This window comes from Phyllostomus discolor, chromosome 3 (genome assembly GCF_004126475.2).
Source record: "Phyllostomus discolor isolate MPI-MPIP mPhyDis1 chromosome 3, mPhyDis1.pri.v3, whole genome shotgun sequence".
Classification (NCBI taxonomy): Eukaryota; Metazoa; Chordata; class Mammalia; order Chiroptera; family Phyllostomidae; genus Phyllostomus; species Phyllostomus discolor.
In genome coordinates, this window is record NC_040905.2 from 210,942,042 (window position 1) to 210,956,546 (window position 14,505).

Sequence of the window (14,505 nt, forward strand, 5' to 3'; positions counted from 1 at the left end):
TCCAAAACTGGGGTTGTCGAACTCAGGTTCCGCTCACAGACATCTGGGGCACCTGCGAGGCACCGCCCGCCCCGCCCGCTCCGATGCTGGGCCCCAGAGCGGAGGCCCAGGGTCTGCATGTTAGGCAGGCACCGCGGGTGGTTTTGATCAGGTTATCTCCGGCCTGTGCTTGTGGAAACAGCTCTACCACACTGTCATGAAGGCCCTTTCTTAATATTTTTAATGTATGTTAAAGCATTTCAAATAGTTCTGACTCCCAGAATGATTTCTTTTAAGACATATCTTTTTCAAACAGTTACACTTTTTATTTCGTTCTCTGGCTTTGTGCCTATGACCCACCTTTCACTGAAATCGCAAATTATGTGCCATTTGGAAAGTTCAAGGACTGTGGACCTCACTGCTTCCTCGCTGTGTGAACTGGGACAAGGACCCTTCCTCTCTTCCCCTTCCTCCCCTCCCCCGCCGGTCCCCTTACCTGTGCGATGCCACTGAGCCACCCAGAATTCCGAGGGTCGTGGTCGTGAGGCTCGTGCCCGGCATGTGTTGGGTGCACAGCCAGGGTCTGCTCCTTCCCAGACTGAATACGGCACGACCGACCGGTGATTTAGTCCACAGTTTTTTTTTCGTTTCTTTGCTTTTTCTTTCATTTATTTATTTATTTATTTATTTATTTTGTAAGTTAATGCCTTTGAGGCTTAAGTTTGCTTAGAGAGAATCTTTGGGCCTTTCTTCATTGAAGATTAACATTTCCCTTTATTTGTTTGTAACAGAATGCCTTTTGTACCTTGCAGGTGAGTTTTATAAGCATCCAAACTGTGTCAGGAGCCCTGGCCATGTGGCCCAGTTGGTTGGAGCGTCATCCTGTACACCAAAAGGTTGCGGGTTCGATCCCTGGTCAGGGCACATGCCTAGGTTGTGGGTATGGGGGGCAGCCAATAGATGTTTCTCTCTCTCTCTCTGCCCCTCCCTCCCACCATCCCACCTTTTCTGTCTCAAATTCATAAACATATCCTCGGTGAGGATTTTAAAAAGCTGGATCTGGAAAGAATAGCCCAGGTCTGCCATGGCAGTGTACGGTTTGGTGATGTTTTCAATATTCTTTGCTGCTAATTCAGAGTGTTTTGCCAGACCTGTTGATGCATAGTCTCATAACTGGATTTTAAAAGGTTTGGATACAGTTTATAAGCATTACTCATTGTAAGAAGTTAAGGTCATTTTAGACTCAAGAGCAGAATGTTAGTAATAGTCGTTAGCTTTTTAAAAATAAACATGCATCCCAATAGGAAGTGCAGCACATGCCGGCAAATGTGTGGGCCCGTGTTAACCGAGAGTATTCGAGGGTATGGTTAGAGTTGCAGAAATGCCTGTTAGCTTACAATTCTTGGCATTAGCTTGCCAATTTGAATACACACCCCTTTAAACCTGAAATGCTGTATAATGACAGACTATATTACAGTCTGGTCCAAGGCCCCTGAACTTCCCAAAATGGTATCCGAACAGATTATTGTATTTTTCAGCTTGAGGTTGTAGACCAGTAAGTCCGCCGTCATTACCTGCAGGCTCCCTAGCGGAAGACAGCATCCCCCAGAGTCTAGATAGCAGAGTCTAGCCACTGCCCTTGTCACCTGGTAGCCCTGGAGCGCCGTGCCTGGCCGTGCCTCCTGGGTGCTCGTGAGGCCTGGCCTGGCACTACAGCACGGACGAACAGGGGGTCCACTCGGTTGGCAGGAAACACGTTTTGTGCATGGGTCAGAATTCGGCAGGATGATTCTGGAACGTTCATGATGCCCTTGCTGGGAGCCCCTGTGATACACACCGGTCACATCCAGTCCCCTCTCGGATTCCTGTGGGTTGTCTCGGGCAGCCCCGCATGAAGAAGATCTCCTCACTCAGCCGTCCCTGGCGGACAGAGGATGCCCGTGCGTTCGCCATTGCCATCTGGGCTGGAAAGGGAAACAGACGGTCCCGCCCGGCCGCTGGGGCGGGCCGCCCCCGCCGGGGTGTTGATTACGGCTTCCTCCGGCACGTGTGCCAGATTTAGTCACTCCACCGGAGACGCAGCTCTCCGAAGCGTTCGTCTGCTGGCCATGTGTCCCCAGCCGGAGGTGCTGTGCAGGCCTCTGGTCGGTCAGGGGCCGGACACGTGGGCCTCAGCGCCTGTCCGCTCTCACTGTCGCCGTGCCCGCTCTCACTGTCGCCGTGCCCAAGGGTTGGACTGCGTGTTTTTGCTTGTTGCAGTTGGCTTCCCTGACACTGGTACTAAGTTGACTTTCCTGTTGTTATTGGGGTTTATCTGATCTGCATTAAATTACTCGGTCTGATTGGGGTCCCCCGTGTTTCCCACCGACCTGGATTTCTGGTTTTGTGCCAAGGAACACATTCCTGTGATTGCTGTTGTTTTACAAAACATTGTGACATTGTCCAGTGTCATCCTGACCAGAGCATGAGAAGGTTTGAGCCTTGCACGGCAATGTGGCGGCTTTTAAGGGGGTGCCCCGTGGCACTGGGCAAAGAGGGGGCAAGTTCTCTGTCCGAGACAGTGAGGCGGGGGGGGGGGGGGTGCAGGCTGCATTCCCTGCACGTGTGGTCAGTGTGGACCCCCGCGCCTCCTTTCCCCAGCCGCCTCCCAGCCTGAGTGGGTGATTTGACACATGTGCTGCATAGTTGTGTAGCTGCCGTGTGGGTTCCAGCTGATTATTCACTCCTTAGACACCCACTGGGTTTAGCCTTAATCACAGTAGGCCCAGTGAGTATGGATGAGGCCAGAGCTGGTAATTCCAGAGGAATTCGCATTATTCACCAGCATTCTGGGGACGCAGGGTTTGCCAGGGCACTGCCCACAGTGGAACTCGGCCTCAAGTGCGGCGGGCTGGAGGCGTCTCCTGCAACGGAAGAGACGCACGAGGTTTCAAAAGTGGCGAAGAGTGCCCGCGGTGCCTGACAGCCAGAGCAGCCGGTGTAGCCGGTGACTTTCTTGGGGCGTTAGGACCACACTTCCCGGGGCTGAGAATCCCTAAATGCTGTGCTTACTAGAAATCTCCTCGTTGACGTAGGAGTTGGCCCGGGATTGGTTTCGGACAGCGGTAATGAGCTAGGGCCGGCCTGGGCCTGCCGACGCCGAGAGAGGGTCCCGCGCGGCGCAGAGGGGGTTAAGGCAGTCGAGGAGGCGGGGGCGGGCCTCGCGGGCCCCGCTCGGGGGCCCTTTGTTAACAGGCGCGTCCGGAGCGGAGACTGAGACGCGGCCGCGGCCGTGGGCGGGCGCGCGGGGCGGCGGTGAGGCCGCATGGCGGGGCCGCGGGGGCCCGGGAGGGCGCGCGGAGCCAGCGGGGCCAGCCGGGCCTGAGCCGCGTTGCGGAGGAGTTGGGGGCACCGGCCCCCAAGGCGCCAACCCGCGAAAATGTTGGAGATTTGCTTGAAGTTGGTTGGCTGCAAATCGAAGAAGGGCCTCTCTTCGTCCTCCAGCTGCTACCTGGAAGGTAAGCGCCGGGCTGGCCCCAGGGGGGTGAGTCGAGACGGCTGTGCGTCCGCGGGTCGGGCCTTCCTAGGCCTTGCCCGACTGCGCGCGCTCGCTCCCGTCCCTCTCCCTCCCTCCCTTTCTCTCCCTCCCTCTCCCTCTTTCTCCCTCTCTCTCTTTTTCCCTCCGCAGCCCCCGCGCTCTGCTGGCCGCGCCGGAAGGGTGCGGGGCTCTGACCCCCACGCACTAACCCCGGGAGAGCCCACCTCGGGATGGTGGTGTCCAGGGCCCCGTCTGCGGGACTCTTCCCGAAAAAGTTTGGGAAGGCGAACTCCACAGGCCTCAACGGCCCTGTGAGTCGACGTTGTGGAATTTCCACCGTTAATTGGAAATTATGTGTCAAAAAGGTTGACCCGTGTTTGTGAAACATGTGATTTTCATTAAGTATCGTGTACTACAAAGGGAACACGGCTCTACCATTTATGGATACAGAATCTCAAGTGATCTTTCCATTCCCCCACCCCCACCCCAAACTTACCTACAGACCACGACGAGGTCTCACTCGGTGGGGAAAAGAGAGCTCGCACCCGATTTTAAGAAGGCACTGTGAATGAGTCCAGAGTCCTGGGGGGAGGGGGGGCCTCGGTGACTTTGCTTCAGTGACGTTCAGGGCCCAGGGAGGTTCACTTTCCCTTTCCTTCCCAGTTCTCCTTTTTCTTATCTAATCCCCTCCCGCCCCGCCCCCCCTTCCTGTTCCTTGTCTTTCATTTTTTGTCCTAGTAAAGTGACATCTGAAAGGGAGGGAATGGGGAAGGAGTGGTCTATGGTTTGGTAGCTTCAGGATGCATCTGAAATGAATCTGCTCTGGGGACTGGTCATCCCAGGCTGTGGCTTCCAGCTGAGAAGGCTGATTGTACTTGAGATGTAACCCTGCTCGCGTTCCTCCGTTACTTCATCGAGGACTTCAGATGAGAGTAGACATGTAAAGCTCATTTTGGAACAAGTAGGATTCCTGCAGTTGTGCCAGGAAGTGGTAATGTTTTTCCTTTTCAAATGAAGGAGAAATAAACGGAGGTGTCATGAATTGTGTAAACTGGTTTTTTTTTTTTTTTTTCCCCAATTTTTTGATGCGGGGCCCTGCCTGGAGCCACGTGGGCAGCCCAAACCATAAACACCAGTAATACAGGCGAGGCCGCCTTGCCCTTCCTGCAGCCGTCCATGCACAGGGGTCCCCTTCCCTCTCTGGGACCCCACAAAATCGAGCCTCTGAAGAGAGGAGCTGGTGTGTCCCCCGGAAGGTGGCGTCTGCGCAGCCGGAATCCCCCGCAGCAGTCAGTACGTGGCTTGTTTTCCGAGCTGCTCAAAACTCTGAACACATTCTCATTTACATCTGTAACGAGTTAGTGTCAGGCATTATCATCTCCCTGTTGCAGATGGGCGCCTGAGGCGGGGGAGAGAGCTGGAGGAGCATGCAGGGCTGCAGGGCGAGCTGAGCTGTGACCTTGTTTGGTTTTCCTGGGGGGCAGAGTTAGTGGTACCTGGGGGTGTAATGACTGTTTTATTTATTTATTTATTTATTTATTTATTTATTTATTTTTTGAAGGAGGGGATCTAAAGTGTCTTATTACAGCATGTCTTGAAATAATGCTGGCTCTCAACTCTAAAAAAAAAAAGGATTCTGGTACAGCAGACTGCTCTGGGTTAAAGCTTCATCTGGAAAGTTATCACTGTAGGAATTCTTTATGGAATTCTTGATCATGGCTGAGCTTGCCTTATGTCATTGTTACACTTAATTGGGGACAGTAAATGGAATTACTGTTTTGTCGTGAAGAGACCGGAACAAACCTCGGGGATGCTTCGAGACTGGCTGTGCTGCCAGTCTCTAGGGAGACACGGCCGCCGGCCTCTGGCTCAGCACCGTAGCCTCTCCGGTGGCAGTGCCACCCTCAGCCAGGCAGCCGGTGCCTGCGGACAGCCGCTGGGGCCCATCTCCGCAGGCTGCGGAGGGAGTTACATGTGGTCAGGTTTTCCGTGCTGCGCAAGAAGGGTCCGCTGTAAATGCACCTGGATCGTGCGTGTACTTGCTACTCAGGCCTACTTGTCAAAGCAACTATTAAATGCTTACTGTGTGCCGAGCACCGTTGCAGCATTCTTTGGCGTCATTGGTTTGCCTCTTACTATGGCCGTGTGGTTATTTCCATTTTGTTGATGAGGAAACTGAGGCACCAAAAGTTTGAGAGACTGTCTAAGATAACAGAGCTAGCAAGTCGTGGTGCTGGGATTTGAACCCATGATGTCTGGCTCCAAAAAGCCCAGTTGAGCTGCTCCGGGCTTTCCAGACTGTGATGGTCTATCTCCTTCGGAACGCTCTGTGGATGTTAAAACGACGTCTTCAGCAACAGTAATGCTTGGAAAAAAGGGTATCCTTTCTCTTCTGGACACCCAGTGCTGATGGAAATTATTACCTCTAGCCGTAGAATTAAATTAAAAAAATAAAATAAAATGGCTACATGATCAAAAATTCTGAAAAGGAGATTTAGTGAAAAGTAATTCCACTTCCTGTGCCATTGCCCTGCCCAGAGGCCCTCAGGAACATTTCTTGTGTCGCCCTGGAAATGTTTTGTGCACGTAGAAGCGTCTGTAGCATTTGAATTTCGTGCTTCAGCCTTGTGAGCGTGCGTGTCTATAGCTGTGTCTACTCGCCACGGCCATGTTTAGCCTGACCGCCGTGGGCTGCTTCAGACACTGGGTTTCCCAAGCGTCAGTTCCCTCTGGAGATGCGACAGAAGTTGTGAGCAGTGGCCGTTTGAATTGGTTTTCCTCTAGTTTGCCTTTCTTCGTCTGTGCTCGCATTTGCATGCGTCGTGCGTGGGTATCATGCGTGGGTCTCGTGCATGGACATGTGAGCTCTGGGTAGTGGAATCAAAAGCTAATGTCTGCGAAATGAACTTCTCCTGAACTTTCAAAACTTATTTTCAGGGCCCAGTCTCACACTCTGCTTTTCAGCAGTTGGCTTTCTTGGCGGATGCTTCCCGCGGGGCCAGCCACACCGATGCACTGTCAGGGCGTCTGCTTCAGAGCAGCTCAGTGCTCTCTCCTGAGGTCATCAGATCCTTCTCGTGTCTGGCGACAAGGGGGGGCTGGGGCTCTCTCTGTAGCCTGATGGGAAGCTAGTCAGTCCTTTTCGTTGGCCTTGCGTTAACATTGGTGAGCATTTAGGCTGTGACAGGCCTCGGCACCGACACGTCACAGGCATCCTCACTCAGTTCTCCAGCCGTGCGCTGGGGCTCTCGGGGCAGGGAAGGCGGAAGGAAGGGCCCCGTTCTCCCTGTTGGGAACGCTTCAGAATCTGGAGTCAGGAGGTCCCAGTTTTAGTCTGTTTTCTCTCAGCTTCTCTGTTTCCTTCTAAGACAGACAGAACAAACATCCTCTGTCCAGCCGCCTTGGAGGACCTGAGATGATTCAAGTGAAAGTTTTGAAACAAATAAAATGCTAAATGCATGCCCTTCAGCCCGGAGAGTTTTATGGCTGAGACGCTGCTGCGGCCCCACTTTCTGTGCGCACACAGCTCTGGAGCAGCCAGCCAGCCCGGCCCCGGGTGCCGTCCCTGCGGGCCATTGGTTGTGTGGGGGGTGCCTGCCTGCTGGGCTGGGACACGCCCAGGAGAGACTGCGTTTAAACTGTTTAGCACGGAGCAAGATGTCAGCCGTCGTTATTTTAAACAAATCCTTCGCAGTCTAAAATGTTGGCATCGCCGACTTTTGTAATGGCTGGAGTGTGATAGAATGGAGCTGAACCCATAGTTTTTCTCGTTAACAAAACAGTTTGTTTCCAAGTTTCGTTTCATGCATATAATTAATATTTCCTGCCCTTGGTTTTAAGGGAAAGTATCTTCCCTTCCTCTGACCCTCTCTTATTCCCATGGCGAATACTTTAATTGTGGCAGAAAAAAGTCCTGTTGGTTCATGGTTAGCGTCCTGTTTCTTTTCTCCAGAGGCAGTATTTCCATAGGTCCAAAGGCAAAAACTGAAAATCTCATGCTGCCTATATATTACCTTGTTGTAAAATCAGGTCATGATTTTGGCAGTGTGGTCACTGAGCTGAAACAGGTACAGGGGAAAATGTCAATGGATAGGTTTCTGAAATATACAATATGGCACAGTGTGATTGTTGTAGTTAGCAGTATTGTATTGTGTGTTCAAAAACTGCAAAGAATTTCTTTATAAAGTTTCTCCTTCCAAGAAAAAACATTGTAACTGTGTGTGGTAATGGGTGTTAACTTTTTGTGACTGTTTCTCAGTATACGCATAAATCAAATTGTTAACCTTAAACTTATACAGTGTTATGGCAGTTTTATCTCAGTAAAACGGAAAAAAAACATGTAACAAGAACTAAAGATCAAATGGAATGTAGAAAGAATTTAACTTTCTTCTGTAATGGTAGATTGTAGTTAAACACAGAACGACAATTTCTAACATAAATTCTTAAGTTACTCTTTTTCACTTTTTTAAACTGGAAATGTTTAGCCCTGGCTGGCGTAGCTCAGTGGATTGAGCTCGGGCTGGGAACCAAAGCATCGCAGGTTCGATTCCCAGTCAGGGCACATGCGTGGGTTGCAGGCCACAGCCCCCAGCAACCGCACATTGGTGTTTCTCTCTCTCTCTCTCTTTCTCTCTCCCTTCCCTCTATAAAAATAAATAAATAAAATATTTTTAAAAAATAAACTGGAAAAGTTTAAATGTATAAGAAAAGCAGACAGCGTAATGAACCCCCTGTACTTATCACCCAGCGTTAATAATGACCCGTGTGTGGCCCGCCTTGCTTTCTTGTCTGGTGAGGGTGCAGTGCCAGGGCCCTTGAATAGCTTTGGTTTCCCATCCTTCTTGCTTAGCCCCCGTCATAGCCAATCTGCTCTACTGTGGGTGGTGGGTGGTGGAGACAGGGAAGACAGACAGAGGAGGGAGACAGGAACAGGTGGGAGTTAGAGAGGGAAGTGGGGGGCGTGGGGCGGAGACGGGGGGAGATGCAGACTCCCCCGGAGACAGACCGGCTGCACGGGAAGGGGAAGAAACGATGACCAGAGGGAAGGAAGACTTGGAGAGAGAGACCGCGACGGGGGAGGGTGGCCTGAGGGGGGAAGGGGAAAGGCCAGACCGGGCAAGAGAGAAGTTCGGGACAGCGAGAGGCTGGGGCAGGCAGCCGATGGCCGCAGCACTGGGGGCAGGCAGAGCAGGAACGTCTCTGGGCCTCCGGGCGGGGCGCTCCTGCACCGTCAGATGCCGCCGCAGCGGGGTCTCCTGACGGGGTCGCGGGGGTTCAGTGCAGGTGAGGTGCAGGCACAGTGCGGGGCCCCCGCCAGGGGTCAGTACCGGCTCCTGGGCCCCATCCTGTTGCATCAACTTGAACCTCATTACTCTTCATTTCTCTTCAGAGACCTAGTTCTTACCAGTCTTACCAGTCCTCACATTGAGCCGATAGTGTTGTGCACGGAACACCCGGAGACTGGATCTGAAGGCAGGCCTTGCGTGGAAATAGCCGCTGCTTTGGGGAGTCAAAATACCTTTTCTTAGGGTCACGTTCAGTTAACTGCTTAACCGTAGAAGTAATAATGGCTGACAGGACATTCCGGGGAGATTGCCTGTCATTGGATCGTCCTCCCTCGGTGACTCGGGCCCGAGCTGACCCTGGGGTCCCGGGCGGCACTTTAACGGGGATCAGGAACTGGGATGCGAGTGCTTTCAAACTGTCTCAGGCCTGGCGGGGGCGCGGGAGCCGTCCAGCCCCTCTGGGTGGCCCGTGACAGGAGAAGAGCGCCTCTCTGGTTGGGGGGCTCACTGTGCGCACCCTCGGTCGGCGCCAGTGCCACGGTTTGGGGAACCTTCCCCCCACACACACAGACCAGAAGTGTGCGGAGGGGTGGGCTCTCACCCTGCCGGCCGCCCGTTAGGAAGCACAGAGACATAATGAGCTTCCGCATCGCACCTTATCCAAGGCCTTGGCCGTGGTTCACATTCCATAAAAAAAAGTTACTGCATTTTCTACATCCTCATAGGGGTTTTCCTGTCAGGGTGCGTTGGCTTCTCATCTTTACTGTCTGTCGTCCCTGCTGTTACAGGTTAGCAGGTGGTGAAGGTGCAGTCTTACTTTAACTTGCTGCCAAAGACGAGCAAGCGCAGGGTGCCGTGCACGTGGGTTCATGTTCACACACGCGGAGCGGGGCTGCGTGTCCTGCGTGGCACGAGGCGGGCGCCGCAGGCGCAGGAGAACGCCCAGTCTCCACCCCGCGGGGCCCTGCGGCCGGGCGCCGCGCCTGGCACCCGTGCGGAGACGCTCCGCGTGCGCTGTGCGTGGAGCCCTCCCGACGCGCGGGGACGGACCGGTCCTCGCCTCTGTCGTCCTGCTGTGCGGCTGAGACACGTCTTGCAGGCCGGGTGGGCCGGGGTTTAAACAAGGCGTGTCCACCCCCGAGCCCAGGCTCACGGGACTGCACAGGACGAGGAGCGGATCCCGCACCGCGTGTCGCGGGGCGGGAGTAGAAGCAGACACCGAGTGCCCCGGTGGGGCGCAGAGGAAGTGACCTCGGGGTGGGGTCACGGTGGCAGGGAGGAGGACGGCGGGTCAGAGGCTTGCCGCAGGTCCCGAGGCCCGGAGCACGCGTTCCCGGGAGAGTTGATGGCCCAGGTCAAGGTCCACGAGGTGAGGCGGCAGCAGGGTTTCTCTGGGGGAGACGGCAAGGTGTTCGGGGAGGCTGGGATGGAAAATAGGGGCTGTTGCAGGAAATGGTACAGGACCAGGCCCCAGGGGGCCTCGTGTGCCCCCCTTAGGAGCTCAGGCCTCTGCATTAGTGGCGTCCGGAACCGCCCACGCCGTTTCGTGAGGGCCTGTTCCCTGCGGCGAGCAGCGTCCTCCACGTTGTTCCGTGTTCCCTGCGAGCTGCCCGCCGCCTGGCAGGCACAGGCTCCCCAGGCGGCCGCGGGTGCACTGCCGGCGCATGGCGACTGAGACCGGCAGGCAGGCCGCCACCCAGACTCCTGGGTGGGATTCCACCGGTACAGCGACGGGGTCAGACCTGCATTTTAGAAAGGCCCCTTCTGGTGACCGTCCGGGCAGGGTCCCGGGGGCAAGCGGTCGAGGGTGTGGTGGGGCATGGCAGGGACAGGACTGGTTAGAGATTCAGGAGGAGGAGCGGCCGGGAGGTGGCTGCAAACTTGATGGGACGAGAGGGAGGGGGGCGCGTGGGTGACGGGTGTTCCGGTCTCACTTCTCGTGGATCCTTTGTACTTTACTTCTAGGAACCGTGGACTCCTGCCCCAGAGTCTGTCTTAGAGGGCGGTACAGAATTCCTTCTCCCTCTCTCTCTCTCTCTCTCTCTCTCTCTCTCTCTCTCTCTCTCTCTGCATTTTGGCAGAGGGAGGGGTACAGGGACTGTGTGTATTCAGAAAGGTTCCTGTGTGGACTGCGGGTGAATAGGGACAGAGGTTAGGATGGAGAATTTTGTTTTCTAACATTGACTGGCTAGAAAGACTGTGATGTAAAAAGATTCCAGGGGAAATAGTTAAACCTTGGGCTAATTTAAATGACTTGATTTTTTTTTAAACTTTTTAAAGGTTTCTTTAGAAACCTATTTAACTGCCTATAATGTAATAAAACGGCATTATTTTAAAAATAAAACTGACTGTGTAATTTGGACTTCTCCCTAATTCATAGCAGCCTTCTCTCCTGGCCCCCTCCCTGCCAGGTTGCTGGGGTTGCACTGAGTCAAATCTTAGTGCGGGACTCGTTCACCTGAGGACCCCTGGGGTCCAGGATGGAATTTGGGGGTTTGTGTCCTTGATGGGAAAGTGTTAAGCTTTATCTGACTAACCTTTACCTGAAAATAAGTTTGTTTGTTTGTTTGTTTTTTGAAGAACTTAAGGTAACAGCCCTGGCTGGTGTGGCTCAGTGGACTAAGCACCGGCCTGCAAACCGGAAGGTCACCAGTTCAATTCCCAGTCAGGGCACATGCCTGGGTTGTGGGCCAGGTCCCCCGTAGAGGGCGTGTGAGAGGCAACCACACTTTGATGTATCTCTCCCTCTCTCTCGCCCTCCCTTTTCCTCTCTCTAAAAGGTAAATAGATAAAACCTTTAAACCAAGAAAGAACTCAGGTAACAAGCCACAGGAATAGAAGCAGTACTTGTGACTCTGTCCCCAGTAGAAATCAGGTATTTTCCTATCACGGAATGGTTTTGATTGTTATTTATACTCATCACTGCCTTGGAATGACCAGTTACCACCGGATCTTGTTATTTATTTAATGTGTTAAGAAAGAAGCATTATCACAAATTTTTTTAATGTTTTGAAGATTATTTCAGTAAAATTGTTTCCTCTTGCAATCCTTCGTATTTACTTTGTGAACCTGCAGACTTTATTCCGAGGGGCCCCTAGGCGTCACCCAGGGGGTCCGCTGCGTAGCACAGGTGAAGACCCCGCCCTCGGCGGCCTTGGTGGGTCCGGCCGCCTGGGAATCCCGCTTCCCTTGCTGGGCGTGGTCTTGTTCAGGGCTGCCTCCTGCCCGGCCCCACACCTCCTGGCCCGCGGTGTCTGCGTTCTTAAAAACCAACCCACCGGCCACGCTCACCTTCGTTAGATTTTGCTGTGAGGTCCTGTCCACATTCATTAGCTGTGTCTCTCCCTCGGTGGCGGGGTGCGGGGGCCACTCGGCCCCACCCCTTGCTCTGCCACAGCGGACTCGGTTCTCGGGGGCCGGGAGATTTTTGTGAAGTTAATGCCAAGGCTGTGCTTAGCTAATAAACGTGTTCTTTAAAATAACTTTAACTGCCCTGGATGTGGGTGTGGATGACAAAACAAAGGACACGCAGACTGTAGATAAAATTACTTTCGAGTTCGCGTTGTGGGAAATAATACTTTTCCTCTAAGCTCACAGTCCGAAAAGTTGTGTGCGACTTGCACATGGACTTGAGCATAGTCTCGGCATGATCTCACCAGTTGGAACGGAGCAGGAAATAAAACACGAAGCCTTCCCCCTTTTCCGAAGGGTCTGTTTTATAGATTCCTGAATCGCAGAGCTTCCTTGAACTGGAGGACAGCGGCGAAGGGCCCACAGAGGAAGTAAGAGTCAAGCCCCATGGGTTTAAATAGCTGAACGTGAGCAAAAGCCAAGAGAATGTGCATCCCGTCCGATCCACCCCGCCCCCTCGCCACCCCCCACCCCCGAGGTGGTGGGCAGTGGAGGGACGGCAGAAGGGGGAGCCCCAGAGGGAGCCATGGCCTTGGGCACCGGCACCAGCAGGAAGTCAGGGAGCTTCCCAGGGATGTTTTTCCTGGAGGTGACGTCTGCCCTCCCCTCCCAGCCGCGAAGCAGCCTCACGGCCCTGGGGTTCTCGAGCATCTTTCTTCTCTTCCTGTTTGCCAGCGGCGGGGGCAGCCCCTGGAAGCCGAGACATGATACGCCGTATCAGGGAATCTTTGGTAAACATTCCTGATGGGTGACTCACAACTTCAAGAAAGGATTATTTTATATCAGACCATCTTTAAATTGTATTCCAAAGACCCAACCCATTTTCTTAGAATACTGTCTAAGTTGATCATGCCCAGGCCCCGTGGATTTTGTGGCGTTTCCAAACATTTGGTATTCTCATAGTTGGAGCCCTAGCTTCTTAGAGGCTCAGAGGCCTTTGCAGTTACCACCATTCTCGGTGCTGAAGTAGCTGATTAGTGACTTCTCCGGGGTTTTGCTGGTGATGGAAACTCTTCCATTGCCAGTACGGGGAGATAAAAGCAGGGTTTTACATGGGGTGAGGGGCACTTTCGAGGATACAAATCTCAAATACATTTAAAAGGGGACCCAGAAAGGATGCTGCAGAAAATGTTCAAGAGAAAAAAAGTACAAGAATACCTGGCCAGGTGGCTCAGTGGGTTAGAGTGTTGTCCTGCTAGCCCCAAGGTTGCGGGTTCAGTCCCCAGTCAGAGCATAAGAATCAACCAATGAACCGCATAAATAAGTGGAACAACAAAATAATGTTTCTCTGTAAAACCAATCAATAAAATCAATCAATAAAAATTAAATACAAGAATAATAGCAGATGCTAAACTTTCCTTCGCCAAGACTTAGCAGTAGCCCAAAGACCCATCGGAAGGACCGAAAGGGGAGATATTTGGGGCATCTTTATTTTAACGAAACCTCCGGGCTTCCTTAGGAGTTTAGTGTCCTGACAGAGGGACTGGCAGAAAGTTCGCGTATCGAACAGGGAAGGTTTAAGGACGTTCCGCAGCCTGGGCCCCGTGAGCTGCGATCGATCGTGTGTGAGGTGGACGCGCACAGCTCACCGTGAGATGAAGCAAGGGACTTGGCTCGCGTGCGTTGTGAGTCAGTTTTGACATCAGCCCGGACTGGGAATTGACTGGAAGGGCCGGGGCAGGGGCCGGGTCTGCGCTCCAAGCCTCTCGCTCCAGAGGCACGCATGAGCCATACTTCCCTTTGGGCCTCGGCCATTAATCTGGGGAATGGAGCGAGAACCGGGGAGGAGAGCCGGGAGACCGCCTGCCCGCCTCGGGTGTCCTCTCGTCCTGTTGAGTCGAAACGCAGCGGGAGGCCCTCTCCTTCCGGACGGAGAGGGCCTCGTCCCCTCACACGCAACGCCCGTGTGCGCCTGCACGGCAAGGGCCGTCCCTTCCTCACCCCGACCCCAGACGCACGGTCGCCCCCCCCCCCGGGGCGAGGATCTGCGAGCTGCCTCCCTTCCAGGTGTTTTCCAGGCCACTGCCCCTGATTATGTAACTTTGATCGAATCCAGATGCTGCGGAATGCTCGATAGGAGAGGTCAAATGGCACTGGAGGAGAAAAGCGTTTCTGTATTCATGGCTTTCGGTTTAATTTCCTGTGTGGGCCTGGGCTGCCAAAGCCCCGCGCTCACGGCCGCGAGGCCGGGCCGCTGGAGGGAGACGCACACGCCCTTTTCCGGGGCAACCGGAGGAGATGGCCTCCTCCCCCGTGCGCTGCTTCGTGCGAGAGGACCGGCTGTGTGAGCATCAGCTGGCCCCTATTTATAAC

General features: G+C 53.7%; 1 protein-coding gene across 2 annotated transcripts in view; it reads left to right on the forward strand.

The window, feature by feature from the left end:
- ABL1 (ABL proto-oncogene 1, non-receptor tyrosine kinase) overlaps positions 1-14,505 on the forward strand; it is a 100,663-nt gene that overhangs the window by 55,743 nt on the left and 30,415 nt on the right. Inside the window, exon 1 of one of the 2 annotated variants that reach the window (XM_028526821.2) lies at positions 2,754-3,476. The exons of the other annotated variant lie outside the window; for it this stretch is intronic. Coding sequence (XP_028382622.1) covers positions 3,398-3,476 — 79 coding nt within the window. The 5' untranslated portion in view covers positions 2,754-3,397. Of the gene's footprint in view, positions 1-2,753; positions 3,477-14,505 lie in introns of those variants that run through there. 2 annotated transcript variants of the gene reach the window in all.